Source organism: Channa argus, chromosome 13 (genome assembly GCF_033026475.1).
Source record: "Channa argus isolate prfri chromosome 13, Channa argus male v1.0, whole genome shotgun sequence".
In the NCBI taxonomy this organism is placed as follows: Eukaryota; Metazoa; Chordata; class Actinopteri; order Anabantiformes; family Channidae; genus Channa; species Channa argus.
This window is the reverse complement of record NC_090209.1, coordinates 12,001,926-12,016,635: the sequence shown is the minus strand read 5'-3', so window position 1 is coordinate 12,016,635 and position 14,710 is coordinate 12,001,926. Positions and strand designations below refer to the sequence as shown.

The following is a 14,710-nucleotide window of genomic DNA, read 5'->3' as shown; positions in this document are numbered from 1 at the left end:
TACTTGTGGCACTCATAAGTAATGCAAGGTCATTCTCATTCAAATGCACACTCACACCGGGAGGAAACACACTCCCTCGTGCTGTTTCTCTTTCCCACCACAGGCACACCTACACACACACACACATGCACAAACATACACTTTTTGGACCGACTTAAGGATGTAGACTGAGCAGCTGGCAGTCAGAAAGATGGATAGATAGCGGGACATACAAAAAGGGCAGCCTGTACTCCATCAAGACTGCAAGCCCAAAGTCTAAAGCTTTGTAAATGAATTCTGATTGCATGCACATAAATTCACAATATGTCAAACATATGCTTACATTTTCAAACATGCAAGAGCAAACTTAATGAGAGACAGAAAATAAAAGAAAGACAGTGGAATTTTTTGGTTCAGTCTTAAATTTCAGGCTTAAAAGAACAAATAAACAAAAGCAAATTTAGAGAATTAAAACAAAGTTAAGAAGAAAAGGCAATAGCAAACAGGAAGGAAAGGGCAACTATCCATTTGAAGAAAAAAAAAAAAACGATGATTGCTAGTAAAGAGCTACATATACAGTGATTCATCATCATCCATTAGTCACAGTCTGCCTGCAGTTACACAGCAGAAGCCACATGGGGGTGCAGTTAATTTCTTCACATTTTCTCATTGGCTCTAATCCTAACTCAGTTGATGCCCACACTGATCTTAAAAGTTATGCCAGGCTGCCTGAGTAGAAATGCGACTATCTGTTTGTATGGAAGTCTTTATATACATATAACGCTCTAGAGTCTTCCACATGTGTGTGGAAATTCAAGTAAACCTGTTTCTGAGCCTCAACACGGTCAGCCTCCTCCTGCGCCCAGAGAGCCTCCCTATGTGCAGATGTGTTCATGCTCTCCTTCAGTGCCATCTCCAACTCCCTGATGCGCTCTGCCGTCTCCTGCATGGCACCCTGGGAAGCTGGAAGAAGAAACTGGAGGGCAAAGGGAGTTCAGAGGAGGAGGGATGAAAAAGGTGGCATAAGCCAGGGAGAGAGAGGTTTCCTTTAGGTATACTCTGTATGATAAATTCACCATAATCTTTTTATTGGCAAATGATAATTTGAAGAAAGCTGAACTTGTTCAGTCCTTTGCTAAAAAGAATCCAAACCGTGCACAATGGAACCAAATGACAGACCTAAGAAAGCTGTGCTGAGAGAAAGACAAAACCATTCTCAGAGAAAATAGACACAGCCAAGACAAAAGAGAGTGATAAGTGATGGAGAGAGTATTAAGTGCTATGACCTTTACCATCATCCACATAAGTGTGTGCATGTGTGAGTGTGTAGAGTAGACTGTGTACACATAAAGTTTGTGTGTGGCCTCTCTGACACCTATGGTGAGTGGGAGGAAAGGACCCCTCTCCACACTGGGTGATGGAACTGTGAAAGAAAACACTGGACAGAAATAATAAACCCAATTCTCTCACTGACTCTCTCTCCCTCCCTCTCATTTTTTTAACTTTCTCTCCATCTCCTAGAAGTTGACACACCTTCAAGTTCACACGTTCACACTTTTCTGTGAGCACTGCAGAAGCCTGGGAGTCACATGGACAAGACATGTCCACATAAGAGTTCAGTTAACATGTGGGGTAGATCCTTTTTTTTTTTTTAAGTCGAACTAATGTTTTGATGGTGCAAATTAGGTTGAACCAATCTGACACATTGTGAGAAAATACACAAGCAAATTAATTTAACACAAGAAACAAGTGGCAGGAAGGCATGTTGGAAGCAATTGAGATAAAAAAAGAAAGTCTGGACGGACAGCAGATGGTCACACAGAAAAATGTAGATTTCATTGTACATTGTTTTATTGGACAACACTCTCTGGCTGAATTCAACGAACCCTCACTGCACACTTTTAAACCGCCATTTCACCTCAAAAGTGGCTGCTCCCTGTTGGTAAAAGTGAGTTAGTGACTTTGAAAGCTTTTAAACACATGCATCAGCTAGAGGTCAATGTGAATATGCTTATATCTAATACTATTACCAAGTCTGACAGCACTTTGAATAGACTTTTTTGTACTGCATAATCCTGAGCTCCAGGCGAAACGGTACCATGGCTCACACATGGGGAATCGATTGGAATGGCAAAAAACGAGATGCTAAACACGTGTAAAACATTTAGATGCTAACACATCTAAAACGTGTAAAGCAAAAGTAATTTCACGAAACACTGCGAGATGAATGGTTTGTTCCTAATAAATTTCAAAGAAGATAAAACGCATATTAGGTAAGAATCATTACCAGCACATAGCAAATATATCTAAGTATGCATGTTTATATGCAATTGTGCATTGTAAACAAATGGATGATAAAGATTTAACTTACTGACTAAAACAGGGTAATTGTGTTACTATGTCATTAGTGCTGAGTAAAACAGAAGCAATCGGATTATCCCTGAGGGTGGTGAAAATAGCACCAAGCCAGCCAAATCACAAGCGGATACTTGTGGCTCGTCACGTCGGCATGACACAGCTGGAGGTGAGCGACACACAGCCGCACGCACACACACAGAGGCAGGCTGTGTGCGTCAGCAGTCCAAAGTTGTAATTGGATGTGACAGACAGGCAGTAATTCAATGCACCAGAATCAACAAGTACTGGTCGGACCCCTCCCCACAGGCAGAAACACAGGCATTCACGTGCACACATACACACACACACACCCCACTGAGATGGAGTTGCCACTGCTGGACCCCCGGATGAAACCTAACCAGAAGGCTGTGTTTGCCTGGGTGAGAGTGCGCGTGTGCAGTATATGCGTCTGACTGTGGGGGCATATTTATGCGTTACGTAAGTTTTATTGGTAACAAGAGAATATTGCTGGATTTAAAGAATACAAAGAATGGAAAAAAAGGGCAAGAGAGAGAGAGAGATATAGAGAGTGGGGAAAAATGGAAAGATAATTGCCTCTGCAGCACCAATCATCACCTAAGGCCCTTGGGAAGGATCATTATGGAGTCTAGCCCTTTCTGGTTTCATGGAGGGATTATAATCACTAAAGTAAACGTAAAGAGAGTGAGAGAATGCACATTTCCAGCAGCTGTGGACGATCCTCAGCTTCACACATGCACACACACAACGTGCAGGCACACACACGCACACACACACACACACACTACTTACACAACATAACCTGACCCAAGCAGACACAGACATCTGTCTCTGTCAAAAAACAGTCTGCAGCATCAGCCTCTACTGTATGTTTCTATTTCATGATTTAAAGAATGCTAAACATGTCTGCAAAAGCAGACATTTCATACACAGTAAGTGCATCTGCTTCGGGAATAAGCACAGAGTGATGGACAATCTTGAAATGTGTCAATCTTCTTTAACTGAGCCCACTTAAAAAAGGCTTCTATAATCTTTGTGTCTCTAAACAAAGCACAGAGTGTTGCAGATGCCTCTCCATTACAGATAAAAGAGAAATAAAAGGTCTGTATGAAGGCTTGAAGTGAACATTTCCGCTGTGTGTTTTCTCTGTGTTTGTGAAGTGCAGCGTGGCGCGATGGAGACGATGAAGCAGAGAGATGATATCTCTTCATCCCACATAAACTCTCCTGGCTGGATGGGGAGAGGGAGCGAGGAGGGAAGGCACTGTTTGTTTGTGTTTACCCTCGGAGCGTGCTGTGTTCCTGATGGGCTTGCAGATAAACAGAGCACAAGTAGGGGAGAGAAAGCAAGAATAAAGCTGAGACTGATGGAAATATAATTAGTTTTGCAGGTATTAGACCTTAAATCATATTGGAGAAACTGGAATTTTGACCTGATGTGCCGCAAGATGACAGACCACAAAGTGGTCAGACCCCATGCTGAGGGGTTCATGAATATATGAACCAAACATTACTGCAAATAATTCAATAGTGGTGGGGAGCTTTTCTAAAAACATAAAAGCAGCTAGTATATCTAAAAAAAAGTTTGTATGCATGTGCTCTATTACTGATTATGGTTGTTGTGTTAAAACAGATTGTTATTACTGTTCATACCCAAATAAAAACATTTCCATTATGGCCTTTTTGATGATGTGGATCTATTTCTTTGACATTAATCCCACTTGCACTTGTCCCTCTACCTCCTCCTTTCTTCCTGGCACTCGTTTCATTCACTTTCCAGGTTGTAGCAATATTAATGCTTACTACTCAGACACTGTTTAGAAGAGGAAATAGGATGGTGGATGCTGCCTGCCAGCACACACAGAAATAATAAAGTAGCTCTACCAAAAACAGACTGAGAAAGGGGTTCTGGCCCTGTTTGGCTGAGAAGCACAGAGAGGTGTACTCTACTTCATTGGTCCTGTGGGATTAACTTGGCATAGCTTCACTCTGCATATTAACACCTCAGCATAGCTATGCAGGCTAGTACACAAGCATGCACACAGACACAGGCATACACCACAGAGCAAACAGCCAACACTCACGTTTATACCCAGTGCTCAGCACAAATTCTATCGCTTAATTCATCAAAAAGGCTTCAAATTTGTCTCTCCTGCCTGACTAGACACGGTCTTTTACTATTACCATGTCATCCATTATACTGGTGTTACCCGCTGGTGTATAGAGCATATTTCTGCTGCACTAAATGCTTGTCTCTTCCACTTAGTACTGACTCTGTGATGCACTGAGGGAGGGCATGGAGGTGGAACCACGCTCCTTCTACTCATAGGAGGAGAAATTAGGGACACAGTGAGTAAAATGTGAAAATGTAAACAGCGAGGAAGGGGAAAAAGATACTTACTAAAGACTGGATGGCAAATTGTGTGATGTGGGAAGAAGATGGAGGAAGAAATGAGTATGAGTATCTGAACTCGATCAGCTGAAGAAGAGATGAAGAGCCAATGACTTTGCAGATGTGCATGCGTGCACGTGCACGTGCACACACACACACACACACACACACACACACATATTCAAACCTGCGATAAAGAGTGCGGATGTCCATCAGTCAGGGCATCTTTCCTCATCTCACCCGGCACTGTCTGCTTCTGGATGTTAGGAGACTTGATTTGCCTTCAGACAGAGAAAGATTAAACATGTGTAAACTAATAATTAATAGCACTAATATTATAGAATACAAAAGGTTATTCCATTTGTGTGTCACACAACATGAATATGGTTTGTACTGTGTATTTAAAAATGTATGGAACCACATTAAACACCCTACAAAATTATTACATTTTACTTTTAATTACTTTTCCTGAAAAGTATGTTTTTGAGTTTACTTTAGTCTTAAATGTAGGATTACTAGACTAGAAATGTATATTCATTTTGTTTCATAGTCATGTTTGCTTTATGTTTATGGTCTTCGGGTGAAAGCGTAAAGCACTGAGGCAGTGCATGCGTCTAGTCTTAGTAATAAGGTAGACAGAAACAAGACAAGACTTGACTGATGGATACGAGACACTGCTGTGTAAATCTTTCAACAACAAAATACACAAACACATGCAGACAACGGATGCAAGCACAAGCATGCAGACAAACACATACAGTATGTGTGTTTCTACACATTCTCAAAAAATAGATATGTGCCAGAGGAAAGTCTACAGATAAAAAGACAGGATGATACCAACACGCACACACAACAGCACGTGTGTTTTAAAAATAAATTAGTGCAAGTTTGCAGACACTGCCAAAGACATATAGTGTACACAGGATAATAATTCTGCTGCCGGCATTGAGCATTGCTGAGGTGCTGATTAAAGAGTAAATCTGTGTATAAACCAGCCAGGGTGACTGCGTATTTATCTCCACACTTAGACCTGCTCCTTGTCATTTACTAAACTATGGCACACACATCAACACATATAAATATATACAGGAACACACATGCATCCTCACACACATAAACACACACACACACAAATAGACACACATAGCCCACAAACCTAATGCCCCATAAGACACATACACTGCTGCACTTTTACACAATCTATATTTTGTCACAAACACTCCCAGTTTAACTTTCACACTTATTTTTTTATTGCAAAATGCACAGAGAGTGTGAGAAAAGTGACAGTGACAAATTAGGGCTTAAGAGAACTCTCCAATGTTGTAAACAGGCTGTGACCAAGCAGCTGCTAAAACGCGCCACATTATTATTCCATATCCACACTGGTTTGTTTACTCTGGGCAAAACCTACAAGTTGCCCCCACATATGGGCAAATATTTGCTGTCACAACCTTCAGAATGATGTGTGTGTGTTTGTGTGTGTATGTGTCTTTGTGTCAGTTTTTAGTGATGTTGCTGTGTAATTATTTGTAAAAAATATAACTAATAATGCAGTGAATAAGTTTAATACACAACAATGCAACAGTGGCTTTTCAGAACTTGTAATAATAACAAAGCACAGAGCAGCAAGGGATTACATGAAATTTATATTATTATTTTTATCTGATATTACTCCCCTTATACAAAACACATAAACTTTGTTTGGTATGTCTCTGGCTTACATGTATTCCTTTTTCATAACTCTGATGTTGATTTAAGAAGGTTTTTATTTTTTTGTGAAGACAGGTTTTGAAAACTGCTGCAAAAAAAAAAATTATCACTCCGTTCTGTTACTTTTATGAGTAAAGCATATGTACAGGCATGTGTACATGTGCACACATATTTACACAGCAGAGAAAAGGAGGAGAGGAATCTGTTTATTCTCTGATCTTTGGTGTCTGTGTGTGTGTTTTTATAAGCTCAGATGCATGTCCATGGAGAACAAACTTGCCATGAGGGCATATCAGTTATCACATACAGGCCATACTGGCACAGGTGTATAAACCAGCAGACACGCTGGTCCCTTTTGATAGCTGATATGCCCCCATCAACCCATCAGTACAAAATGAAGTAAGTGTTGTGACCAATGTCAAGGCCGATGAGGGCATGTAGAGTGTGACCAGACGGGCTGGGCGGCATGTAAGTGGAAAATATGACGGAGCTGTGATTTGTTGATTACAGAAATGAGTAAATTCATAGGGGGGAAATTATATTTTATTTCCGTGACATTTCTTAAAGAGATGAAGTGAGAGAGAGACAGAGGACAGTGTGCAAGAGTCCAACCATTTCCTAAACTGAGCAATATAAGTAATTTTTCACATTTGCTCTCATTTCTTCCACCTGGAGCACTCAACACATCCACCTTCCAGGTAGAGCAGCTACACTGTGTTTCTGGCTGTCAAAGCACAGAGCTGTTTTGTTTTTTACTTTGTATATCTGAGTTGATACACATTACTATTATTCTTTCTTTCTTTATTTTGTGTCTTTTGTGACAGCTACTGCAATCTGTCAAGCTAGTCACTCATGCATCCATCTATAACAAAAATAAAATTAATGAATTATACGCTAACCTCACTTGAGGTCTACCACTGGCATGTCAATGAGCAAGGCACAAGTATTGATTGGCTCTCGTGGAGCTGGTGTATGGCCAATAGGAGGAAGCTGAAGCTGCAGACTCACATGGGCCACACCCAAATCTAAATGTGGGAAACTGGGAATATAAAGTAGGGTGTTGCTTTAAAAAGCATGCATTCACAGTTGACCTTTCCTTAGGTAAATAAAGGTTAAAATAAATAATAATGTTTTAAGAAACTAAATCCTGATGTTTATCTCCCTCCTCATAATGCTTAATTCTTACTTTCAATTCTTTCCTAATAAAGAGCAGAGAGACACAAAATGCTCTGATTTCAAGCAGACGGGAAAACGCTCAGGGTTCACAGTATAAGAAATGAGAGGCAGATATGATCTGAAGTAAATACAGTTTCTCTGAAGTGCAAAGATAGGAGGGGTACAGGAAAAGGAGTGAGAAGGAGAAGAAATGGGAGAACCATAAAAGAGCAGCTTCAGGGAGTTGGGTCCACAATGGGGTTCTGAAGTGTCTAGATGCAGTGCTGAGAGTTCCAAAGAGAACAAAGTTGTTTATTAAAAGTTCTTTATGGTGCCTAGACAAAGGTTTGCAATCCAAGTTCTGTTGCACTGTTACCTTATTGTCTCTGTGTGGAAAATAGGACGTACTGTCAAGAATATTTTTGTATTGTACTATAAATATTATCATATCAGGTACCATAAATATTTAACATACAGGTAATCTGTTTGTGTGTACGTGTGTTTAAATGTGAGAATGTGCAATGTGATTCCCAATACTGCCAATGTATTTCATATGTGTGTTACAAAACACCTCCTCCCTGATGCAGGTGCAGCTTGTCTATATTTCTACAGGAAAACAGAAAGATGACAGGTTTTTCCTGTCTTTACTGAAGTGGCTGATTAAACTGTATTGGCATTTGTATTTAGAAATATTATATACAGAGACTTTGGAAGTTATGGTTGTTTTTGAGTGTATATGCATGCAATGCGTGCATGTTCTCAAAACACTGCTCCTCTCAACATCTGGAGGTTCGGTAACAGTCACAGAAATAAGGCCCCGGTTTATATGTGTTTATGTGTGCAAAGGGTTGTTCGTGAGGGTGAATGAATGAATGAACGAATGACTGACTATTTGTCAGGACCATCAATCCCTCCCAGTCAACAGACCTATGTCAAGTCCAAGTTTTATTCATACTTTTGACCTCTGATCCTTTCACTTAGTTTTGATGACATGTTTACCACTGACCGCAGTGACACTTATTAAGGAATGTCTTGCTGGGAACTAACAGGTGAATAATTGCTACAATTTGACAATCCCCCGTGATCCCCCCGTGAATAGGTCATATCCACCTGAGTATCATCTGAATGAGATTTGCTTAAATCTGATTTCTGACATACAGTGCAGTAAATGGTGGCAGAATCTGTAATGTTTCTTCTTCATTTTACATGTAATAATTTCTTGGGCTTTTAAAACTGCAAAAACATTTTGGTTATTTCCAGGTTGACATGAAAATATTACAGATTTTCGATAAGGTCTCAGACTTATTTATATACTGTATATACTGCATATACACACCTCCCTCCCTTCCTGAAACCCTCCCTAACATACCATGGTGCTTATCACGTCAATTGCTATGATGGTGAGACTGGAAGGCTGATTTAGTTCTCAGAGTTCAGCTCCCACATCACCACAGAAACAGTGAAAGTACAGTCTAGAACTGTAACAGTATTATCAGGAAGGAAAAAAAGGTGCTTTATATTCACTTAACATACTGTATATCCCATAAAACATAGCATCTTTCTAATTTTCATGTTAGAACAACTTTCTTCAAAATCTTTATCTCCAGTTGCTGAAACTGGAATTGCCTAATTGATGTATTGATTCTATTTTATCTTTTAAGTAAATTGTAGAAACATGACACAATTTACTTAAAGTAACTGAAATCCAGTATGTCAAGTTCTACACAAATTCTACACAAAGTTCTGCAAGAGATGTTAATAGCTGATTCAGATGCGGCCGGCGCACATATTAGTACCAATCACTTATAGACAGAATAGTTAGGAATTACCACATAGTGATAAATACTACTATCACTAAACTACAGTATCTAGTGTTATCACTAATGTCTTAAGGAAGATCTAATCTATGAGACAGTTTAATCTCCCCTGAGCTGGATGGTATTTATTACAATGACCTACTACTAACATTCATCTTTGACTCTCTGCTGCATATCCAACTACATAGGAAAGTGTCTAATTCATCATCTGTTCTACTCTCTCTCCACCCAGATAGTGGTCAATAGGACATCTGTCCATGTTCCAACAGAAACACTCTGATTTAAAAGATATTCATCATCTGCCCCAATGAATCTCTGAGTTGTACACAGTAGTCCGATGAGCTCACACATTGATCCACCCATGCTATCTTTGACCAACCCCATGTGCACAGAAAAATTCTAATTCTAAAAATTCTGCATGTGACCTCTGACCTGTGTGTACTGACCAGCGGAGAGGGGTCAAACTGATAGGAATGACTGTTTGACACCAAGAGACAGAGAAGATGAGTGAGCTGAGGGAAAAAGAAACCCTCCCAAGGCTTAACCCAGCAACTATACACACAGACTATCGTACACATGTTTTTACACATGCTGCAGAAAGCTTCTTGAAAGCAGTACACACATGTATATTATGTGCATGTGGAGACAGATAAATGACACACACACGCATGGAAACAGAAAGTGTGTGAACAAACTCTGCATGCTCACGAGATCCCACAGAGTTTGAGTCAGCACAGAGTTTCCCTGCCAGAGTGGAGGGTCTGTAAAACAGGTAATGAATGAGACAGGAAACCGTTTTGGATCCAGTACATGCGGTCCATCTACATTCATTCAAAACCACCCAGAACCAATGCTAGTTTTAAAACACCTGATCATGCCATCATACAGTATTTTAACATTGTGCTTCCCGCATACATTTGTTACACGCCTGCCTTTTTCTGTGAAGTTTACAATCCACCTACAGAAAAACCAACCGCCAAACGTTTGAATATATAAGCACACAAACCAGAACACAACTGACTGCTACAAGTTCAGACACATTCTCTGCAAACACATAAAGAATTTTCTTTGATTCTCTTTTACACATACACACATGTATATAGAGTAAATGTGCATAAACACACTCTTATGTAGTACCTCTGCTTTGGCACTACCCAACCAATCACTTGGGTACATACACACCACGCCAATCCATAAATCAGATGATAATTGAGTAACACTGTGCCAGTAATAAACAGAGCAGTATAAACAGCCAGTGTCTGGGCTGGATACACCACCTCCCACTGGCATTTCACTGGCTGCCTGCCTGGCAAACTCAATAACACACTCACACACACACACACACACACACACACACACACACTGATTTATTACATTTGCAGCAAGGCAAAGACAGAAAGACCGCTCATCTGTTGAGTTTACAGTTATGTATATGAAAACACACACCGTTAACAGTTAGTATGATGGAAAAACACACACATGATAGCACTCAACACAGCAACAAATGATAGTTAAGAAGCTTTGCAGAAGTCAGTGCAATAGTGAAGCTATACTGTAGGATTGCACTCATGTAAATCCGGAAAAATGAAGCTTCTCATTGTGTTGTAGCTGTGACATGAATGGGATTGCAACTTTTTAAAACAAATGCATTGTGCATTTACTGTCCCAATGGGATAGTCAAACCTAAAATGTCTTGGAGAAAAAGACATTTTGAGCCAAAATGCCACAATCCCCAACTTTATAACATTTAAAATCTGCCCTACAGTCATGGCATGATGTCAAGAGTAATGGGTGTAGACAGACAGTATTTTGATGGCATGTTTAAAATGCTCACCAAAAACTACTTACCCAGATCTGCAGACACTGATACACAAAACAAATAACAAGACATTAGGTAAAATGGTTAAAAATAACACATATACATAGGTCACATAATGCATTTCTAGAGTGTGATTACATTAGGCAAAAAGCATGACAGTGTGGAAGTGGTTTAAAGTGCTGGGAGGACACAATCTAGACAGTTTATGTCTTGTGGATTACCGCTTCATAAATAGAGCACTTAGAAATAAATTGAGATCTTACGAAGATCCGGTCAATTGGAAGGACACGGCATTCTGAGGACACCCAGGTGGTGTCTTGTGATGGATATGGATGTCACAGAATTTTTTTATCCTCACCTCTCAAGCTCAGCAGTCTTCTTCTCCTTGCATGATTTGTCTGTCTCAGCATCCCTTAGAGCTGTCATCAGTCTTTCCACCTCGGCTTGCGACTTCCCAGATTCCTCTCTGTAGCGGGCCACTTCCTGTTCGAGAAGCCTCAGACGATCTGTGATGTCTGGACACTTCCGGACTGTTTCTTCCGTGTTTTGGGTCTTCGAATGGGGAAGACACAGGGAGTGTGAATACGTTATAGACAAAGATAACCACAATGTAACGGACAATTATTAACACTGTATCAAAGAACATATGCTGTAGAGTGGTCACTGTAGAACATCTCAACTCTTTTTTTAAGATTATTGTCGGACTATCAGTCTGAACTGCAATTTACCATACCTATCTCAACATCCATTAGGCTTAGCTGCTCTTTGTCATCAAATTCAATGGCACATTCTTCTTTGAGACTCCTCGTGAATCTCCTACAGATACTGTGAGTTTACAATTATTAGTGCAACATAAGACTTTCATTAAGATTTCAGTAACACAATATGCACCATGGTAATAACACTGTACCTTCAAACAGTGCACATTTCAAAGTGATAGAACTCGGTCCCCTTAACATTGTGCAAATGTGTATATACGTTTAACTGTTTACTTTAAGTATTAGCATGCTATCATGTAAGAATTAAGATCAAAGCTGAGCTGAAGCTGACCAAAGTGCAGCTCACTTGACAAAGTAAAGCTGAGCCTGACAAAGTACATCTACAGTTAACAAACTACAGCTGAGGATAATTAAGGGCAGCTGAAACTAACAAACTATCACTGAGGCTGGTGAATCACAGTTCGAGCTCCCAGTGCAGCTCAGACTGAGCTAGTAAAGCTACAAATGACAAAGGACAGATAGGGCTGATAGAAGCCGAGATAAGCATGACAAAAAACAGTTCAGTCTGATTAAAGTTAAGCCAAGTCTGGCAACCATGCACTGCGTTGGACGACGCCCTAAAAAGGCCTCTGCTCATGCACGTGCAAGCACAAACAAACAAGAGGCACAGAATTACCAAAGTTACCAACAAGGGGCTACAGAACTTACAGAGGGGCTGCTTACTGGGATAGCCCATCAACTTTGGCTGGCACCCACCAATTGAAACAAAAAACCGATGGATGAAACAAAAGATAGAGAACAAGAATGTATAACAACTCTGACAATCACACAGGGTCAAATATGTGACCTCACATCGGAAGCTTTAAAAAAAGCTTTAAAATCTAAAAAAGGTGAATCAATCCTGTATATGTGGTTAGGGTCAGAATTTAGCAGAAGCAGAATCTGTGCCCTCATCCGCTCTCATTCCTTCATCACCCCTCAGTTCCTCTGCTGCCTGCTTTTCTGTGGTTTGTTTCTATCAGTGGCCTCCCCAGGGCATCTTTCATGTAGAGTTTCAGTTCAGTCATTATCATTATAAAATTACCATCTCCCTCTGTTTGGCTGCGATTTTATGAGACCACCAAACATCTTAGATTGTTTTGCCTAGTTGAAATGCTAAAAAAAAAAAAGAAGAAAGAAAAAACGGTTACGCTGATGAATTCTTTCTTCTCTGAGAAAAATATCCCAGAGGAAGTTTGTAACCTAGAATTATCTTTCTTTCTACTTCTCTCTTTCTCTCTTGGTCTTAACCTCTTTCTTTCTACTGTGTTTGTGAAGATTGTTTAACTTGTTGAGACAGCTGAGGCCACTCGTTTAAACATCATCAAGTGAGTGTGCGCACACACATACACACACACATTGAACAATTTATTGTTGGGCCTAAATAAGTCTGGGACTGTTCACATAGCTACTTGAGACTGTCATTAGAAAAATTCCCAAGGACTGACTGTCAAGTATTACCACCGGCCAAACAGAACAGATGCCTCTTTGCAATTATCACAAACCCAACAGATAAACAAAATATGCATGTTAGTCACTGCATATGGAAGATACAGACATGGGTGCAACACACGGTGCACAATTAAGTGATTGAAAGGTCTTACTTGTTGCAATCTTACACAAACATGTGTAATGAGTGAGGTTAGTATAACATCTTTAAACGTAAAGTATACACTCAGTCATTGATGAAATTGTTGATAATATTTATTGTTACATAATAGATGTGTAAGTCCATGCATATGAGTTATACTAACAGTTATATTCAGAGGTGCTCTGTGTCAGCAGATAAGGTAGGCAACTGCTTGGGGCCGCAGGCCAGTTGGGGGCCCACGAGGGCTGACTATGTACGTCACTGACTGTGTGCAAAGTTTGCAATGACAGTACCAGTCTCAGACCTCCCTAAGAGGACCCCGACTCTCATGCACGATTCAGTGTAAACAAACAGGTCTAATGAAACAACGAAAACCAGCTGATGAAGATGAAGAGAAGTTATTATTCTCTGAGAGAAAAAAGAAGAACAGGAGCAAAAAGCAAGATAGTGGTAACTGGAGCAGTGGAAATAATAACAATTAAAATGCTGCTGCTAGTTTTAATTAAAATGCTAAATGCTGCTAGTGTATCCATAATATTCAACAGACAGTTGAATAACAGAGCTTCCCTTGTTATCACATTGTTTTTTGGTTTACTTTGACATTTACCATGAGTTAACTTATTACTACTAAGTTAGCAGAGCAGTCTAATGTCCAGCTTTGCTGGAGTCACCAGAAGTCAAAAATAAGGAAAAAAAAATATGTTTTTTGGTGATGTTTGGTGGTCTCATAAAATCACAGCTAAACAGAGGGAGCTGGTAAGTTAGTCAATCAGCTAACTCTGACAATACTTTTTCTTCAGTAAACTGATGAAAGCTGTGTCCGCAAATATATATATATATATATATATATATGTGCTCGCAAAGAAAGCATTAGACCTAAGTGGATCAGAGTTTGTTACGCTCTTTCAGAGGCAGAAAGCTGAGGCTGAGAGCAGGCCCAACAGGAATTTGTAATATTATGATAGGAGGGGGAAGGCCTGTAAAGATACAATTACATGTATGGTTATAAAAATTATTATTATCATTCCTGGAAATTTCTCTGAAGTGTAAATATTACAAATAAGTTAAATATATGTGGCCACCAGGCTCTGCACTGGGTTATTTAACTCAGACA

At 39.9% G+C, this 14,710-nt stretch overlaps 1 protein-coding gene across 17 annotated transcripts in view; it reads right to left on the bottom strand.

Annotated features, from left to right (window-relative positions):
* The window catches only part of LOC137139756 (ERC protein 2), a 139,882-nt gene that overhangs the window by 68,620 nt on the left and 56,552 nt on the right, over positions 1-14,710 (bottom strand). For 13 of the 17 annotated variants that reach the window (XR_010916391.1, XR_010916392.1, XR_010916388.1 and 10 more), the window contains 4 exons: positions 11,606-11,799; positions 11,277-11,291; positions 4,934-5,027; positions 803-955 (listed from right to left, as the gene is read on the bottom strand). Coding sequence is in view for 12 of the 17 variants with exons in the window: in XM_067527463.1 (XP_067383564.1) it covers positions 803-955; positions 4,934-5,027; positions 11,277-11,291; positions 11,606-11,799 (456 nt within the window). In the remaining 5 variants the exon portion in view is untranslated. The remainder of the gene's footprint in view (positions 1-802; positions 956-4,933; positions 5,028-11,276; positions 11,292-11,605; positions 11,800-14,710) is intronic. The other 4 variants (XM_067527462.1, XM_067527465.1, XM_067527456.1 and 1 more) reach the window with 3 other exon arrangements.